This window comes from Meleagris gallopavo, chromosome 11 (assembly GCF_000146605.3).
Source record: "Meleagris gallopavo isolate NT-WF06-2002-E0010 breed Aviagen turkey brand Nicholas breeding stock chromosome 11, Turkey_5.1, whole genome shotgun sequence".
NCBI classification, from domain to species: Eukaryota; Metazoa; Chordata; class Aves; order Galliformes; family Phasianidae; genus Meleagris; species Meleagris gallopavo.
The window spans coordinates 10,779,475-10,798,166 of NC_015021.2; the positions used below are offsets into that span (position 1 = coordinate 10,779,475).

General features: G+C 42.4%; 1 protein-coding gene across 1 annotated transcript; it reads right to left on the reverse strand.

The window, feature by feature from the left end:
• Nucleotides 1–1,456: 1,456 nt before the first annotated feature.
• On the reverse strand, nucleotides 1,457–18,492 carry LOC104912609 (serine/threonine-protein phosphatase 2A regulatory subunit B'' subunit alpha-like). Its single transcript, XM_019619006.1, has 3 exons — nucleotides 16,034–18,492; nucleotides 3,451–3,708; nucleotides 1,457–1,586 (listed from the first exon to the last, which is right to left on the reverse strand). Exons 1-3 carry the CDS (start codon nucleotides 17,990–17,992, stop codon nucleotides 1,479–1,481), a joined length of 2,325 nt encoding a protein of 774 aa, XP_019474551.1. The 5' UTR covers nucleotides 17,993–18,492; the 3' UTR covers nucleotides 1,457–1,478.
• Between the last annotated feature and the right edge of the window lie 200 nt (nucleotides 18,493–18,692).

Genomic DNA, 18,692 nt, shown 5'->3' on the forward strand with positions numbered 1-18,692 from the left:
GGGGAAACACCTTTTAAGTCTATCTGAGAAAACAAAAAAGGGAACTAGTGGCTGACAATCCATTCTGTTAGCTTCATGTTCACATCACACTGTCAATTAACAAATACATTCTGAATCAGCCGCACAAAAGAGGTGTTTTTTTTATTTTTAAATCACACACAAAGATGAACCCCAAAGCCATGTTTTAACACCAAACTAAAAGCTCCAATTTTCAGAAGCATCATACACACAGCAATTCCTATTGACTTCAAGTGAGATTGGTATGCACACAGCATTCTGAAAAGTCAGACCACTTACTAAGATGCTTAAAAATAGACTTAAGCCATTACACATTCCTGTTTTGAAATTAAGGTTGTGTTCATACAGTTGTAGTGCAGCTTTACAAAAAACACTACCTTTATTTCGAGTATCATGTTTCCAGAATTAATTGTTACAACTGTTACAACTGTCAGAAGGAAGGACAAAAAATAAAGTCTCTAGAGAGAAATCAAAGTGAAGAAAACATTTTTAAAACAACTTGGAAACGGTGTGGATTAAAGGAATACAGAAAAGAAGCACAACCACAGTTTGCAATAATCTGCAGGATGTGCAAATCAGTGGGAGCAAAAATGTGCTATCATACATAAGGGATTAATTTGGATTAGCTGGAGGAACTTCAAGAAGGAAAAAATGTTGCCCTTGTCAAGAACAACTTAGTGATCACAGTCATCCCAACATCCATGTAATTTTGCCAGGGTAACTCGGCTGTTTTGACAACATTGTCATAGGAAATATTTTGGAAACTCAGGATTAAAGACTATTTCAAGAATCTAAATCAAAAAGTAGAAGTATCTCTGGATAGGAGGCGGAGATGCTGTTCAAGTGTTTCACAAAGACTGAACTGCCCTGGAGAAAAAGATTAGGCAAGAGAAAGGTCTGTTCCACCTACCACCTCTAAGTCCAAGCATGATACATGCAAGAGCTTTCAATTTCAAAAAGAAGTTTTGACAGCGGTACGAGGAAACAATTACCAAAACCCACACAGTTATTACAGAGTGTGTGTGAAGAAGGTAACAACTATCAAAGCTGAGTTTGGCCTACTTGTACGCTTTTATTTCACATTCCTTCTTCCTGCCCTGCAACAGGCTACCTCCCCTCGTTCCCAAATCAGGCTCACTCAGCACACCAGTGCATCGACAAGGCCCCAGACAAACATATCCAGGAATCATTAACATTTAGCAGCTATCTTACAGTAGCTGACATTTCCAGGAGTCAAACAAAACAGCATGTTTAATCATCTATACAATTGATGTTAATTTTACTGATGTACATGGCATAGCATCAGTGTTCAGCAATTTATAGGAAAGGAAAAACAGATTTTTAAGCCATTGATTTTTTCTAAAAAAAGGGACAAAGCCTTCAAAAGAACGATAGAAGGAAAAGATTCTTCCAAGGCAAATTTACCTTTTTCTAGAAAAAGAACTTTGCATTTTCTATACTCACTTTCTCCACAAAGACACAAATGAGTGCACAGATACACATCCTGTCCTTTGTCCTCCTGATGCACTGAACATAGGTGCTTTCCAGTAGAGTGGGCAGCCACATATCTGCAATGAAACACAGGAACAAAGAGAAGTCACACTGAATTGTTTATGCACTGATATCACCTTGAGGACTTTCACATACAGGAACTGAAGCAGTAATGGCTTAGTCAAAAAGCTGTTTACTGTGTGCTAAGGTTCAGAATCCACCCTTATATGCCTTTGTAAGTAACTGAGAAATACATCCTGTCCGTCCAGAAATGGTCAGACTCTTCAGATCTGACTTTGACTAAACTACTCTGCCAAATGGGTGAATATAGGAACCTCCAAAGGACCATCCATGCCAGCTACCTCACAAACACACCTGAGGACAGGATAATCCATTTCCTATGAGCTAACTTCTCATTAACAGTAAGGGAACTTCAAGTCCAGTTACAAACCACAGAATGGTTTGGGTTAGAATGGGCCTCAAAGATCGTTTAATTCCAACATCCCTGCCATGGGCTGGAACACCTCAGACAATTAGCAATTGAATGTCTGAATGTGAAATGAGCAGCCACTCCAGCACTCATTCCCAGCACTGCTAAATCTCAGCAAGATAATAGAATATGAAAGCAGAAATGGAAAGCGGCCAATTCCAACAGGACTCTCTGACCACAACATTCTAATTAACCACTGCATTAGCATTTCTACCTGGGTAGCTTTCAGAATGGTAAAAAATAAACATGTTAGGATTAAGCCATTCTTCTGTCAGGTGACCGCATTTCCGCAGGTGCTCTGCTATTCCAAAGAAAAATAACATTTATTTTCTGCAGTTTTCTTTGTGTAGCTGGCTCTCCTGCATTTCCTTTAGAGCCTCCAAACATGTACCATTCCCAACAGTCCCAGAGAACGGCAGCAAGCCACAGAACAACTGAACAACATAGAGCACATCCATTTAGAGATGGTTGCAGAGACCAAACAGAAAGGCAAAAGTCTCTTCTATGCAGCTCTCCTGCTTTTCCCAGATTGAATATGACAAGCTACACACAGTTAACTGTCTTGTCATAAAACCAATTTCAAAACTTATTTTGGTCAAGCTAAGAAATTATGTTTTCAGAGATGGCTTACAAGTGTAACACTCTAAAAACAAACCGAAGCTTGCCTCTTAGAAAACAAGCCCTCCCCTTGGACAGAACATCACTGCTCAATCTATAGTGCCACAGATGCACTCACACGCAGGACAAGCTGAACATATGAGGTGCATCTGACAACTGCCAGTCTTAGATTAGCATTACTAAAATCCACGATGGAAGAAGAGGAAAATAGAACAGCCCATCTGCATCGTGCTCCCACACAAGTGCTGTGTTTTGTTCTCTCAAGCCAAGAAATCATTAACAGACTGTAGCAACTCCAAGCCTGCTGACATTGTGGACATTAAACATATGCAACTCAGTGGAGTAGGGCTGACTAAGCATCTTCCTCTTCTGCTATGCCCAAGGTGGCATAGGTTGGAAATTCCTTTCCCAAGCAATGCTGTTGCAGTGTACATAGATCATGTCTAGATCAGTACGACAGCTAGCCACAGAGAAGGTAACCAGCACTATCTGAAGCCACAGAGGCACTTTACATTTCTGCTATCTTCTAAGCATAACTATGGACAAATAGAAAAACAAACACGTTTTTTATTTGCCAAAAAGTCTGGAAGAAGGATTTTGCAAATCCGAGTAAGATGGAGCATACACATCAGTCACGACAAACAGCAATCTTTTCCCACGGACAATTTAACTGAACTCGTTTTGTTAATTATTTTCCTAATCTAAAAGGAAAAAATAATCAGAGCAAAAGAATTTTGGATTGTTTTTCACTAAAAGAAAAATAAAAGGTATTTATTAGCTTTAGTTTCAGCCTTTCTTCCTTCCCAAGAAGTAAAGAAATCTAGAGAGGTTACCTTTGCAATTTTTCCCATTTCACAGATGTTGGCTTTCTCATCTTCAAACTCTGTGAAGGCTGCTTCAATCCTGGCAATGATCTCTTCATGATTAGTGCAGACGTTTGGAAGTCCTTTAGGGAAGTAGAAACGTGGAATGTTTGCGGACAAAGGGGTACTGCTGGTGGCTTTATTCACAGGCAGAGCACAAGGGCTAACCACTGAGTTCAAAGGGACTGGGGATGACGTTCCAGGTTTCTTCTCTTGCTTACTTTGAACCTGAAAATACAATGAATAAACGTTGTTTTTTTTTTGTTAAACAGTGTGAAAAAGAAAAAAATTTAAACCATCAGCTAAAGGGATAAAAATGTTTGACTTAAACAACAAATCTAAGAATCGTTGCAATATCAAACATTGGTCAAACACGTCACATCTAAGGCAGCTTCTACACAGTTTCTGTGCATTTTGTTTGTAGCTGTGGGTTATAACACACTGTTTAATCACAGGAGAAAATACTCTGCAATTCAGCAGTACCGTAGAACAAGGGCAATGCTTGCTGTTTCTTCTTATGCTGCTCACTGTGTTGCCAACCTGCCCCACAAACAGACATTCCAGTATCAGCAGTAGAACTCAGACATCGGATTTTCCAGGGATTAAAAAAAACATTCCTTGCCCCCCCATGAACACATGCTCTCTTGAGAAAAGGCAATAGGACTGCCTACTGCACAATGGTTCAAATGTAAGAGCTATTATTAACGTAACAACATATGTGATAAGAGGCTAATAAGGAAATAGTCAAGTAAATACAGCTGCAACTTTCAGTTTATTTACTCTAAATAGTTCAAAACAGAATTGTTTTAGGATATAGTATCCAAGACTGAGTTTATTAAATACCAAAGAATGCTATGATGAACTGACTAAATTCCTTGCCTTAGTATTTTCCAGAAACTTGGAGCTTTCCCTTAACACACACTGAATAACCCAACTTGCCATGAGTTTGCTTTCAGGGAGCTGAAGGAATAATAATTGTAAGAGCTTCCTTGAGCCACTTTCTCTGTAGTTTTTAAAACACTTCATAATCTGTTCCTCAAAGATCTGGAAAATCAGAGATGGAAAGACTTTCTTCCTCTTCACTTCTCTGCTTCCTTTTAAATAGGAAGGACCTCTTCCTTCTTCCAAACATCCCATTTCAGGAGCACGAACACATGTGCTGATACACATGTGCCAGCCCAAGCACACTTCTATTCTACAACTGCTCTGTAGTTCTATGTGCTCTGCACTACCCTGGAGTTTGGGGTTCCTGAAGTGCTCCTCTCCTCCCTTTACAAGAGGTCTCCAATCTCCAACTACTCGGGAAGTTGTTTTCTAAACCAAGCTGGTGATTTGGGCAGCAGAAAGGCACAGGACTGTTTGTTTGTCAGCCTGTGGCACCCCGTCTGCACTGACCAGATACGGGAGGCTTCCAGCCACGACCCAACTCTCAGCTGCTTCACCGTCCAGATTCCAGCAGAGGGAAAAGCCATGCTGCTCTCTAACAATGCTGTATTCATACACAACAAAGCTGGAACAGACATCAGGGTGCCATCTCCAGCCACTCAACTCCTGTAATAGGACTTAACACCGGTTTGTCTTGAAGACCCACTTCTCAGAAACAGGTTTATTGCTCATTAATCTCCCTGATGCAAACATGCACTCCTAGTTGCCAGGACTTCGATGAAATAAAAAGAATGACTCAAATTTAGCAAAAATGCCCACAAAACAAAAACAAAGAAACGGTGTTCTTTCAAAAGACTCTTCACTTTAACAATGTCCTCATTCCCTTACAGTAAAAGTGAATAATAAAATACTATTTTCTTCTTCGTAGGCAGATCCCCAGAGCATGCTGCCATAACAGCACTGTGTCATTTTCTTCCTCTTCTGTGTAGTGCACATCCCATAGTAGCAGTGCAGGATGCAGGACTCCAGCTGAACATCCCATAAGAGTGCATTTGGTCTGACCCCACTTGCTGGAAGCAGAGCCAATCAGTCAGCAAGCTTTGGCACCAGCTCATGTAAGACAGGAGCCAGACCCCCACGATCGATGTGAATTTTCTGATGCACAACCACAGAGCAATGCAAGAGGTTCTAGATAGGTCCATAGACCTATAGGACACATAGAGGGAATGCTCCTAAGCCTCCAAGTAGGAAACCTGTACAGACACAGGTTTGCAGCTGATCTTCCCAGAAAGGCTCAGTCAATAACTCCGGCTCAGTCCAAGGCACATGAGGTGGACACTGAGCTCACTAATTGCTTCCTTCTGGAAGGTTCTACTGCAGGAATAAAACGAACATTTTTGAGCTTTGTCGCCTCCTTCTCATATAAGGAACGAGCTGTCTGCAACAACAAGGATAACAGGCAGTAATTAGCTCTGAAAGATACTTCTCCTGAGAATAATCTTGGTTTTTGGGTTTTTTTTGTCCTGCTGAAAAAACCAACGCTGTGTGAAAATGCTTCTGGGATGGGTAAATCCAGATGTCAACTGCTATGGACACAGCAGGGAGTTAATGAGAAATGTTTGTGAGCAGCTCATGGCAAAAACAAAGGAAGCAATATGAGGGGAGTTCTGTGGCACTTCTTGGTAGGAAACATTCCTTATTGCAAGAAGTTACCCCAAAATGCTGTTTGCTTAGTGCAACATTTCTCCAGAAGAGAGGTGCATTTTCAAGAATGACTGCTAAGGAAGTAAACTGTGAATGCTACATAAATCTTTGCTACCAATAGCTGATTGTCCTTTTTTTTTTTAATTAAATAAAGGAAAGCAACATCAAAAAATGTTTTTTAATACTGCTTTGTAGGGTGGTTTATGTTACCTGTAAGTAAAATCTGTCTATCCACTGAATCATCTCTTGCCAATCATACAATTTATTTATGGACAGGCTAAAACAGTGACATCTGCACTATAAATAAAGCAGACAGAAAAGCAGCCGCACTGTAGCTACACAAACAAAGCAGAAAAGCTCTCCCATCGCAGTCTGTCTCTCAGGCAGCAGACAGCTCCAGAGAGAAAGCAGTATCACATTAAGTGCTGTAATATTTTCTGTTCTTTTCTCCTGGCCTTTAATCCCCACCAGGGTCTTTGAATTTACCAGTTATTTGTTTTCTTCTAAATATGATTCTCTGATCCTTTTTCTAGGGTACAGTGACTCAGCCTGGTTACTTGCAGTCCACAATGCTGACTTAATGTCTCCTTTCCTTTTTACTGTTCCTGTCTTGCTGAAGTCTGATGATAACTGGACACAGGCCATCCTCAGACATAATCAGTTCTCCAGAGCTGATTTGTATCAACAGCCCAAGACTTTCCCTTCTTTTCCTGAACTCCTTTCCCATAATTATATCCTTCTGCTGTCTCTTTCCCGTCTCAAAAAAAAAAAACAACAAAGGTTCTTATGCATATGACTGCCAGCATCATGGAGAAGCTACGATAAACTGCATTTCTGGATAGATTTTTTTTTTTCTACTACAAATGTAAACTCACCAGCAGAAGCAGAGTCCCACTGCAGCAAAACAAATGAAAACAAACTCTGTGTAACACAGAACCATAAAGAACGTAGGTGGGAAGGGACACAAGGCCACCTCTAAGCCTAGATCAAGTTCCTAATGGCCTTATCCAGCTGAGTTCTGAAAATACAGATCTCACGCCTCCGCTGCTAATGTGCCTACAGATATTGCACTGCTCTTCCTGTGACTGATATACTTCAGCTCAGAGCCCAAGCATCTACTGAAAGCTCCATGGAAGATACAAAGCCACCAGAGAACATTTGCACTCAAAGGGACAACAGGGATACAACCCCCTCTGCAGCTCTCCTCTGCCTCAATCAGCAGATACTTACCTAGGGGGAAGGTCAGCACGGAAAAAGGCAGAACCTCCAGCACAGGAGACCTCAGCAAACCTCCAGCTGCTTCCAGAAGTGCCAAGCTCTGCAGCGGGGCACTGTAACCCCCACCGCCAGCCCCACCCCTGTCTGCACAACAGCCCTGCTGAAAAGAACATGGGGTGCACCAGGCTGAACAGAAGCCTGCAGCATGGCCTGACTGCAAATAAAAGCAAATGATGCACCAGGCTGTGATAGTAGTGATACATGGTGTAAAAAGTAACAGCTGTAAGTTGCAGACTGGGAGCAGTGGACAGTAGGAACCAAAGGTTAAGTGAGAGAAATACGGCCAGGAAGGGGCCATTGAAAGGGCTGGGGGGAATCCCCATGCCTGAGGAGCTTCCAAGACTCGTAAAAAGCCAGTGCTGATGTGATCTAGCATCAGTGATAGTCTTTCTATCCTCCTACATGCAAGATGCTGGATTAGAGGCCTCCAGAGGTCTCTTCCTACCATCACTGCTATGGAAGGCTCTCTGATCCTACCATAAAAAAATGCATTTTGCTCCCCAGCCTCTCTTGCTAACATCTACACGTGGCCATCTGTCACTCATCTCCACTCCCTACTGCTGTCTTTTCACCTTTCTTCCTGCAAGCACTTTTTCCTGTACTTAGCAAATCCAATTACCTTACTCTCAGGTCACCTCATACACCCAGTCTAACACAAGGTATAGCTCTGCAAGGCACAAAAATTAACACCTCCATGCTGCCAAGAGGGAGAATTCCCATCTCCACTCCTGAACAGATGTCGTCGCTGCTTAGCAAGCTTGCCAGACCCCTCTACAAATTGATTTAACCTGCTTGGAAAGGCAGAAAACAGACTTAGCGAGACTGGAGACACGATGAGAAGGATGCAAAAGGGAGCAAACACTTGAGAGAGGAGGAAGCCCATCTCCTCCCAGCTGCAGCTGCCCACTGCATCAGCTCACCTGCCTTGGACCTGCAGTTAGCCTCACTGCGCTCAGCCCAGCCAGGACTCACCTACCAAAGGCTCACCACAACTTTTCCAGTTGGTCTACTAGGAAATCTGCTCTCTCCCTGAAAACCACACCCTAATCACATCCTTAGGTGGTCAGACAAACACAACTAAGCCAATGCTGGAGAGTGGAACATTCTTAGCTGCACTGCATGGTTCTCATTAGGCTTCTAAATTGCTCACGGTCCCCGCCCAAACCATTACTACACATCATTACTTCATACAGTTCTCCCCTAGGGAGCAAAAAACATGTTCCAGAGATTAACCTTATACACATGCTTTAACCTGTCACCAGAAATCATAGAAGAAAAAAAAATGAGCCTCATGCTACAGTAGACTCTGGAACTATTTTAATAGCTGTTTATTAGGAAACAGCTGCACCACTGTTAATTTCAACTTTTTAACACTGTTACTGGGTCACTATTTTAATGGAGATGAAGCCCTAGATGGGCAGATTCCAGCATCCCTCACCATGAATGTGGAGTGGCCACACGCCGACCTGGTGGCACAGCACAAATTGCTCCAACCTTTTCTGGCTGTCCCACAACTTGAGTATAGAAGATGGGGTTTACCAAGCAACATATCTTCAGTGCAATTTTCATTTCTGTGGCTATATCGCCTTCAGCCACAGCCCACAGAGACTAGGAAGGAGCCCAATTAAGCACTTTGGGATGATAAATTCTTCTCCAAAATCAAGCAGGCAGGTCTGCACACAAACCTGAGTAGCAGAGAGTGCAGCCTTCTCAGTGCAGCAGAAAGCTGTGGCCATTCCACATGGAACAGGACACCTTCAGAGCAATTACACAAATAGGGCTTTTCTTAATTAATAAAAAGGCAGAAAAGACCTAATAGACTTCCACAATTTCTCCCTATTAAACCAATGCCCTTCCTGTTAATTTTTTCCCCTTGTTTACAAAGACTTTTTAACTCCACGCTGTAAGCCTGGAAGGTTTATTTTTAAACCTGCTGGTATCTGGCTGCAAATACCTTTCTGCAAATAGACACGCCTAGAGGGGACACAGTTTGACTCTCTAATCCAATTTAAAAAAAAAAATAAAATACAAAGCAACAGAAAAAGTGAAAGAAACTCCAAGCAATCAAACCTGGGCCTGCTGGAATGATTTCAGCCTCTTCTTGAACCGAGATGGGAGAACAAAGTCACAGCCCTTGGCAAGGAAGGCCAGCTCCCCTCCCAGGTCTGGGTCCCTCCGCAGAGAACTCTCCTTGATCATCATCCTGGTCAGCTCTAAGCAGATGCTGCACTCTCCAGAAGAGGCACAAGGACTCGGTAGGACACCACGCCAACCACGTCAAAACCAGTAGGTTGTTGTCTTGGCTTTGATTTTTAGTGGCAAAAAATGGCAAAAGGCTTCATGTAGAAGCATACCAAGTCTTCTCTCTCTTCACAAGGAGGGCATCTAAAGATTGGGTCTCATTCCTGAAGCCAGGCCTTCCTTTTTTAACTGATATACAAGGTATCTTTCAGTACCACCAGGATCTTCTGCCTTGTAATACTTTAATTGAGAAACATGATCTAAAACAGAATCTATTTCCCTGCTGGCTACATGACAGACAATCTGTCCTTGGCTTGTAATAGGCCAGGGGCAATATGGGAAAGGAAGCACCCACCACCACTACCAGAGTGCTAAAATTAAACAGGCAGCAGAAGTGGCTAAATATACCATCTTCCCCAATAGTTCTTACTTGTGCTCAGTGCTGAAACCCGAGGTGCAAACTGCCATCAGCCAGACTCAGCTAGAGTTAAACCACTCGCTCTCAGCCAAGACCCACACACACAGCATCAGTGGTTTGAGGTGATGAAGCAGGACACCAGCGTTAGTTCCACGCTAAATCAGAGGCTGTAATTTTCAGGAAACATCAATTTTTCCTTCTTGCTTGGAAAAAGCGAATCATCTTCTTTCTTGAACACCAAACAGGCACATAGGGATGATCTGGATAATAAGCTCAGACATTTGAATACAATTGCAGAGTCAGGAGTTGAACTCTATGACCCTTATAGCTCCTTTCCAAGTCGAGATACTCTACAATTCTATGAAAATTGTTCTATAAAGACACCAAAACGTGCCATGCTTTTCCCTCACATTTCCCACAGCTCTCACAAGGCAAATGCTGCTCCCCAGATGCAAAGCAATTCTCAGTAGATGGTCCACTGTTTTTCTACAGAACTCTAAGCAAGCTCATTCAAAGTGTGTTCTCTTCTCCTACCACAACAGTGCTGAGCAAAGGCTGTACAAATGTCCAGTTCCTCCTGCACACGATGAACAAACACGCAGTCCCATAACCAGCTTCTCGTCTTTGACTTGAGAAGTTCTAGCTACTTGCCAGTTTACTTTCTTTACAAAGTAATGGAGATCATCATCTAATTTCTGCCCAACCAGGCTGCTTTTAATAAAACACTGTCTCTGAAATAGAAAGGTATCCCTGAGCCTCATTAACAGAAAGCTTTTAATGGACCACGCGTGGCTCTGATGTTCTGCACCACCTTAATTCATAAACAGCATCACCTAAAAGGCTGTGGCTGGTCTACAGGCAGACACAGAAACAAGCTGTCAAAAAGGAAGCTCTAATTATCACATATGTTTGTTCTTATACAGCTAGGCTATTTAATAAAGAAAAGACCCCTTTTTTTTTTTCTCCTCTCTGAAATACCCTCAGCAGGCACACAAATAAGGCATTTTTTTAATGTTTTCATAACTGTGTAGCAAAAATCCCAAGGTGTTTTTTTTCTCCTGTTGTTCCTCATTCAACAGGACAAGGTAAAAGTCTAGGCTGTGCAATTCAGCTCTTCATGAAAGACTATTTGAACAAGAATGGAGCACAGGAGCATCATTTAGGTCCCGTTAGGTCACTGGAGCTATATCTGAAATATCTGAATTGTGCAACCTGGGAGCACTCTTCAGCTCCAAAGTCCAGGTGCATATTCACGGACACAGCTCCAGACAATCACAAGGTTATCAGTGCCATCAGCTGAGTTTGCCACGTGCCTCACAAATGAAAGTGCAGCCTAACAGAGGGGCAGGACAAGGAAAGGAATGAGAAGAGTCCTAAAAAAGAAAACGGAAGACAGGAAAGTTTTAAATGGAATTGCAGTTAAGTAAAAAGCACACGCATCTGTATGCAGAAGTATTGGAACAAATATTTTCTTGCTCTAACAATTTTTTCTAAACATTAAGGCAATGCCCTCAGAGCACAAGAGGCTTCACTGTACTTGGAGCCCTGCACATCTCATATAGCAGCACGTCAGAAGATTTATGCCCAGTCATCTGTGGCAAGTGTACTTGCTTCATCTTCCACTGACCTCTCACCTTGCTTACACATCGCAGAGGAAATGTAGCCCCAAGGAACCTCTTATCTCTACAGCTGCACCCAGAGCAGCTACGCTGTGCTTTAAAAGACATATGAATGGAAGAGACACACAAACCCAGCAAACACTCACTATTTCTTGAAATAAAGATTTCCCATTCACAAACCGACCACTTCAGGATTCCAGAGAGTTACACCACCATCTTGATAGCATAGAAAAAGAAAAGCAAACTGCAGCTGAAGCTTGAAGAATCTGAATTCCAGATTTTTGCAAAATAGCAGGTTCCTAGTATGGTACCTCTTATCCTCAAAGCACAAAGGAGGGTACGAATAAAGACAGAAATATACAGCACTCTGAGAAAATGGAAGCAAAAGGATGGTTTCACAGTCTGCAGTAGGAAAGTATATCAACAGGGTACCTATCAACTGAACAAAATGCAGGCAAATTTGGAAATTCCTCTGCTTTGAGTGACCCAATTTAAAGCACAAAGGTGAAAGATGTTGTATCTAAAGAAGTACATATTGCCTTCATTAGCCATCAGAGCACGGACAGAATCCCACCTGTGCCTAGAGCTAGAGGCTTGGTTCTAAAACATTCAGACGATTCAATCATCACAGGATTTAGCTTAGCTGTAGCACAAGTTTGGCTGCAAAAACGCAGTGCATTCTGTATAGCTGAAAAGGGCACCAGCTCCAAATGCCTTCAAAACAGATCAAGCTTCTCCAGCAGCAGCATAACTTCTTATTGGTTTTAGAGTCAATGAGGCTGAAAAATTCAACGTGTATCAGTTTTGCACCAAAACCTTCAGATGTCTGTTTTAAGACAAACCAACTTAATGCAAGAAGAATCTGTATCTGCCATGAGTACAAAACTAGCCCACCTGCCAGGAACGTCTCCTTAAGTGGTTAATACTGGTTCTTTAAATTCCTTAATTTCATCTAATTTTCTTGTCATTTTTTGATTCTGAGATACTTTAAGATTCATTTATTATTTTCCTTTATTTCAATTACTATTATCAAACAATCAAAATGTCCTTTCTTACCATTTGGGATTAGAAAGCATGAATCATTGATGTTTGAAAAGAGTGCAGATAACTTAATTGAGTGATATCACAACATCTGATCCAAACAATTCATAACATATGTAGAGGAAATCTGATTCCAGAAAGTTTTCCATTATATTACAAATGCATTTTGAGAAAATGTGATTATTTAATGTAAAAGCCCTGTAAGCTCTGAGCTTTCTGCTTCAAGGTCCATCTCTCCTTGACCAAAGGCAGCTGTACCACCCACTGCACTTCAACGTAGCTAATTTTCTAATTACTGATTTAGCAGAAAATAAGTCCCAAATATTAAGTTTGTATATAAGCATCAGGGTAAGTAAAAAGAAAGTTCAAAGCCACGCAATATGGAAGTGGAGAAATGAGGAAGAGAAACAGGAGGCAGGACCGCTCTCTAGCTCACTGCACCACAAGTAGGCTTTTGATACGAGGTGCTCGGTGGAGGCAGGATGTGAAGAGGCAGCCTCTTCTGGCATCAAACTCCTGTCCTGGTTTCTGCTCTCAAGACTATTCACAAACTTCACCCAGCAGCTCTTAAAACAGAATGCACAAGCAGGGCTTGGAGCAGAGCCCTGCACTTCCAAACTTGACCTGAAGGCAGAATGAGAATGTAAGGTTCTTAGAGACCTTATTGCGTACCTTCACTCGAGTACTAGGCACTTTGCAAGCATTCATTAACCTAATTTAAATGCTTCATCAAATCATCCATCCTGCACAGGTTGCAGGGCAAGGGCACAGAGAGGTTAAGGTCAAAAACACCTACCCTTGACTTTTCCAAGAACTCTGCAGAAGGCATTTTAAACAAAAAGCAGAACTCTTTACTTCACCTCCTACCTCCCCAAAATATCTAGCAGTCATCACATCTGTAGATCAGATAAATTCTACAGCCCACTTTCTACTTCTCCCCTACTCCCTGTTTCTAGTTTTACCTCACAACCTCAGCCCAACCAAGCTCTGCTCCTTACTGCTCTCCTGCCTACAGACAAAGAATACAGCTAGTTGGTTTGCTGCTGCTCCTTCTCGGACTAGCAAACATTTGGGATATTTTTTGCTAGCTTCTAGCTAGTCAGACAGCTGAATTATTTTCACTGAACCATGTATTTCAAAAAACATTTTATAAGAAAGATCAGCTTGCAGCAGACACACAGAACAGGAAATTTTAAACTAAATACTTAGTCCAGAGATAAGCAGCGGAAAACTGGATCTCAGATTGGGAAATGTCAAACAGCCTGGAAGCATGCAAAGCTTCCTAGACTGCCTATACGAAGCATGATTTGCTCATTATGTGCTCTGAAAAATTGATGGACTTCTTGAGTATTCATTTCCTAATTTATAAATATTTTGGTTTTGAAATTGAGGAGGCAAGAAATTCTATTGTTCTGCATGGATGATCATAACCAGCTCTTACGATAAAGGGAAAAAATCTGTTGCTGATGCAAGTTAAACAGATTTCAATGCAGATAGGCCAGTCTGAGGCAACAGACAGCCTGGCCTTCACCTTTCCTTCCACATTGCTCAAGGAATACTGGAACTGCCACAAGCATCAGAAATGAAAATTGCACTGCATTTTCATCAATATTAGATCCGGTAGTTTTTTGTTTGTTTGCTTTTGTATGTATGCTGTACAATGATTTGATAATCATTTACGAGCCCTAAGAAAATACAACAAACACTTCAGAAATTCACAGAAATTCTCCAGCCAGATTCAGAGTTAACCAAGAAGACTCACATATATCCTACGTGTTACACCTACAGGTGAGGTGACGAGCACAAAACATTCTCTATAAATGCCACCAAACCTCAGAGCAAGCTGATTTAACTAGCAGTTCAGGTGACTTCTGTCCACTCAGCTAAGGGCTAACCCACTCTGAAGGCACCAGCTGCACTGTGCAGCACAGGCCCCTCCAGGTCTCCTCTGCTTTCCCAAGACATTTCTTCTCTTCTGTGAGTTTTGGTCCTAGGCACATGTACAAAGCTGAGCTGTAGTAAGCGAGAGGAACTCCTGTAATACTGGTACACATTGTACGTCTGGTGAAGGCAGGCTAAGAGCAAACTAACGCACAAACCACAGGGATAATGAGGGAAACAAACCAGTAGGGAACCAACTGATAAAAGCTGTTTGACAGCCTAAGAGTATCCAAGTTCTCAGGTACTGTAGAAAAGCAGCCACAAAATGCAGATGTCACACTCAATCAATTTTTGTTTGAAGTTCACAAGTTAAAAAAAATCTTGTAAATACATAAGGCAAGAATAGTTATTAAAAGATTACTTCAGAGCTTTTAAAGCTGCTTAGTTAAACTCTTTGAGGCAGAAGCTTTTTTGGCTTGCTAGAGATATCCAACAAGGTCATATTTGCCATTTTCCACAAGCAAAGATGCACAGAGAAAAATTAGAAACTCTTGGAGTGCAGTCTTAAAAATGAGAAAAAAAATCTCAATCATGTCGTGTAGGGAGATAAATTCTTCTCTCCATCCCACCCCTTTCAGAACTGCACCAAATACCTGTATTTTCAGGAAATCAAACATCTTGAAGACATGCAAATCACGCTCCTGCTGGAAAGAGCTCTGAGAGTTTACTGATAATCTGGATGCCTTCTCAAGTACATAAATGGAAAATGGATTTTGGGAAGTGAAGCCCTCTATACTTTCTGCGCACGTGCGAGGGACCTTGGTACAGCATTGTTTTGGAAGTGTGGCACTTGTTTTCAAATGGAAAGTACTAGGAGGAGCTGGACAGACAGCTTTGGCTTCCCTCTAAGGCAGGCTTCCAACCAGACCCTTCTGAAAAAATCCTGCTTCTTGTTTGAGCAATGCGCAGCATGGATATCGTAACAACTCTGTGCATTGAGGACACAGGAAGGGAAATAAATAAATCTTCTTAGATTTCATTGTTGTACCACAGAGGATCTTTCTTCAGGAACCACCGATAAGCAGCACAAAGGAAGCTGTTACTCTGAGAAGGGAAAGGGCAAGGTGGAGCACCCAGTTCTCACTGAACTGGTGAGAGCCAACCCAGTGCCTGCTCCCAGGAATAAAGCAATAAGCTGAAATACTGCCTCAGCCCTTCTGTTATATAGGACCCACTTAAGTAGAAGCAAACAGGAGACTACCGGAGCACCATCAGGAAAACGACAAGGTGAAAGGTGAAACTGCATGTCAGGGCCCATTTTGTTTGCTCAGATTTTTTGTTTCCTTTTTTGTTTTTGCATCAATACTACTGCCAGGTTGAGCACATTATTCCACATCGCAGCATCAAAAGATCTGCTTACCACTCGTAACATTTTTTCCACATTTTTTCCACATTTATTATCCACTCAAAGGCTTCATCCTCTTACCTTAATTACTTCTGGTGCCTGCTGAATCAGAGCTGGAACAGAGTCTCTGGAGGCAGCCCCAGCATGGCTTTTTTGCCCTGCAAGGAGGGACTGTGAAGGAGTTGATAATGTTTCCTGAAGAATTTGCATCACTTCTTTCTCCTTGGACAAGCTTCCCTTGCCTGTCTGGAATTCCACTAGTTCCTGGGCAAAGTCCTCGATGCTTTCCAAGATACGCAGTAAAAGGGCTCTGTCATCTTCTTCCATTTTATGACCATTGGTTTCCACGATTTTTGACAAAGGGGAAGTGGGGTCATTGGGTTTACTTTTGGGTTCAAGAGCCACAGGTAGTACCGGCCTACCCTGCCAGCCAAATACCTGCAGACAGGCAGGTTCGCTCTCCTTTGGAGGGGGCTCCCTAAAAGTACTCTCCATTTTCTGAGAGAAGTGCTCCAAGTCCAGCAGCAGTTTATCTATTTCATCCTTGTCTATCTTGCACGTCTGTTCTCCTTTGGAGACGCCACCTTGAGAACCACGCAGTACAGAATCTGAAATTGGTTTTAAAAGATTACTTTTCTCAGAAGTGTGAGAAAGTTCACCTCCTATCCTGGTAGGTTCTGCTTTAACATCAGCAATCACATCTGAAGAACCAGATAGCTGGTAGCTATGCTTTAAACTCTCCCAGTCCCCCTTCTCCTTTGCCCTCGTTGTTTTCTCTAACACTCTTTCCCCATCTGACTCTTCCTCGATGTACAAAACCTCAGTGGAAGGTGTGCAGTCTGAAGGGCTTGTGGCTGGTAACTGAGGTAGAACAGAAGCATCTTTCACAGCTCTCACACTGTTCTCCTGGGAGGTGCTGCAAAGGGAGTTTGAGGTAAAGCTCACAGTGCTTGTTTGGATGGACTGAGAGGCACTTGTCACCTCACACTGGTCACCTGGTGGTCTGACAGGAACTGCATTTGAGGATGGAAGCTGAATAATATCTTCATATCTAGGTGGCTGCTCATCTCCAAATATTGGGGAAAAGGGAGATTGCTGCAAGCCATGAAAACAGTTCACTAATTCTCCAAGATCACCTGCCTCCTTGTGCCCGGGTGGCTTGAACTCAAAGGGTAGCTTTTTCAGGTATGAAGAAAATCTTCGCATCAGATTCATGTATATCATTTCTGAACTAGCCAGAGGATCGCTGCTACTCCCTCCGCTAACACTGCCTGCTGATTTCTTTTTGATGCAGTGCTTTATTATGTCAGTGCACTTTTTCAGATCCTCTGAGCACTTGAGCAAGATGTCTAAGCACACTTTAATATCTCCACCAGAAGAACCATCCAGCTTGTGCTTCTCCAAAATCTGGGTAATGAAGTTTTCGTCAGAGAAGGAATGGGGTGAGAAGGGAACCATGGGATTCATACTGACTTCTGGAGCATCGTTGCTCTCCTGCCACTTCTCCACAGGTGAGGGACTCTGCAAAAAGCCACACGGAGGAGAGTTCTCATCATTGCTGAAGTGCCCATAAATCATGTCAAAATCAAATGATCGTCTGCTGAATGATTCTGAACGAACTTTCCTCCCCTTTCTGTAGGCCACATGATTGGAAGAGTTTTTGAGCTTCTCAAATGAGAATTCCTTTATTTTACCACTGGCGAGATTTATTGCCTCACCAGTAATGTCTTTTAAACTGCCGGAAGCTTGCACAGAAGAGCCCTTTTTGATTCTTGGATTATTTAGGAGTATTTGCTGATAGTCCTCATTTCCAGGCAAGGCAAGTCCGTTTTCAGAAACCGGAATTTTGTGGTCTAGGTTGGCATCTTGGACACTGAGTTCTGCACACACGCTGTGGTGGGCAACTATACATGCAACTCCTTGCTTAAACACCTGGCAAGTCCCCGGGCAGTAATGCACTGTGTGCTGAAAGTGCTGTTCTATCACCACGCTGCTGTAGCAGTTCACAGTTGTGACCATAAGCCTGTAGGTTGCTGCCATAGCACAGATCCCGCTTGGAAGGGAGGCTTCAAAATTCACTATTAATTTAGCAGGAAAAAGTAAACTCCTTTGACTTTGCACAGCCACACCAGATCGAATAGAAATATTCAAACATCAGTTGCAAACATTCAAGCTATGTGAGAAACTGTTGTCTTGGAAAGTCCTAGTGAAGTCTGGAGTGGTATCAGCAGTAGAGTTACAACAATTAGTGCAACCTGCATATGCTTTGACTTAAGGCAACTTGATGTCTGTACTCCACGCAGAGAGCTCTGCTGATCAGAGACACAGCCTGAACTGCTCCATTTCTAACAGTCCAGGTAGTTTCTCCAAAAGGAGTCATAAATTTCAGGCGGCTCTAGGGCAGAGCTGACAACAGTTTTTGTTTGATCTTTCTTTTTGGGTTGATCAGTAGAAGACAGACAATAATCAAGTGGTATGTACAGATAAAAAATCCACAGTATGCTTGTGCGATTCCCTTCTCACATTGCTAAGGAAGGTCCCTGCAAGAGAAAGAGAAACAAGAGTCATTACAACTGACATGTAATATACAGCCTTTTCTGACACCAAACAAATGGCATCAGACCTTACCAACCAGCATTCAGGCTCGTATGGAGTGAGAACAGGCTGATATTTTTCCTTCACTCAGATCTACCATATAAGAACACTGCTAAGGAGCTAGCCTATATTTATACACGGGCTG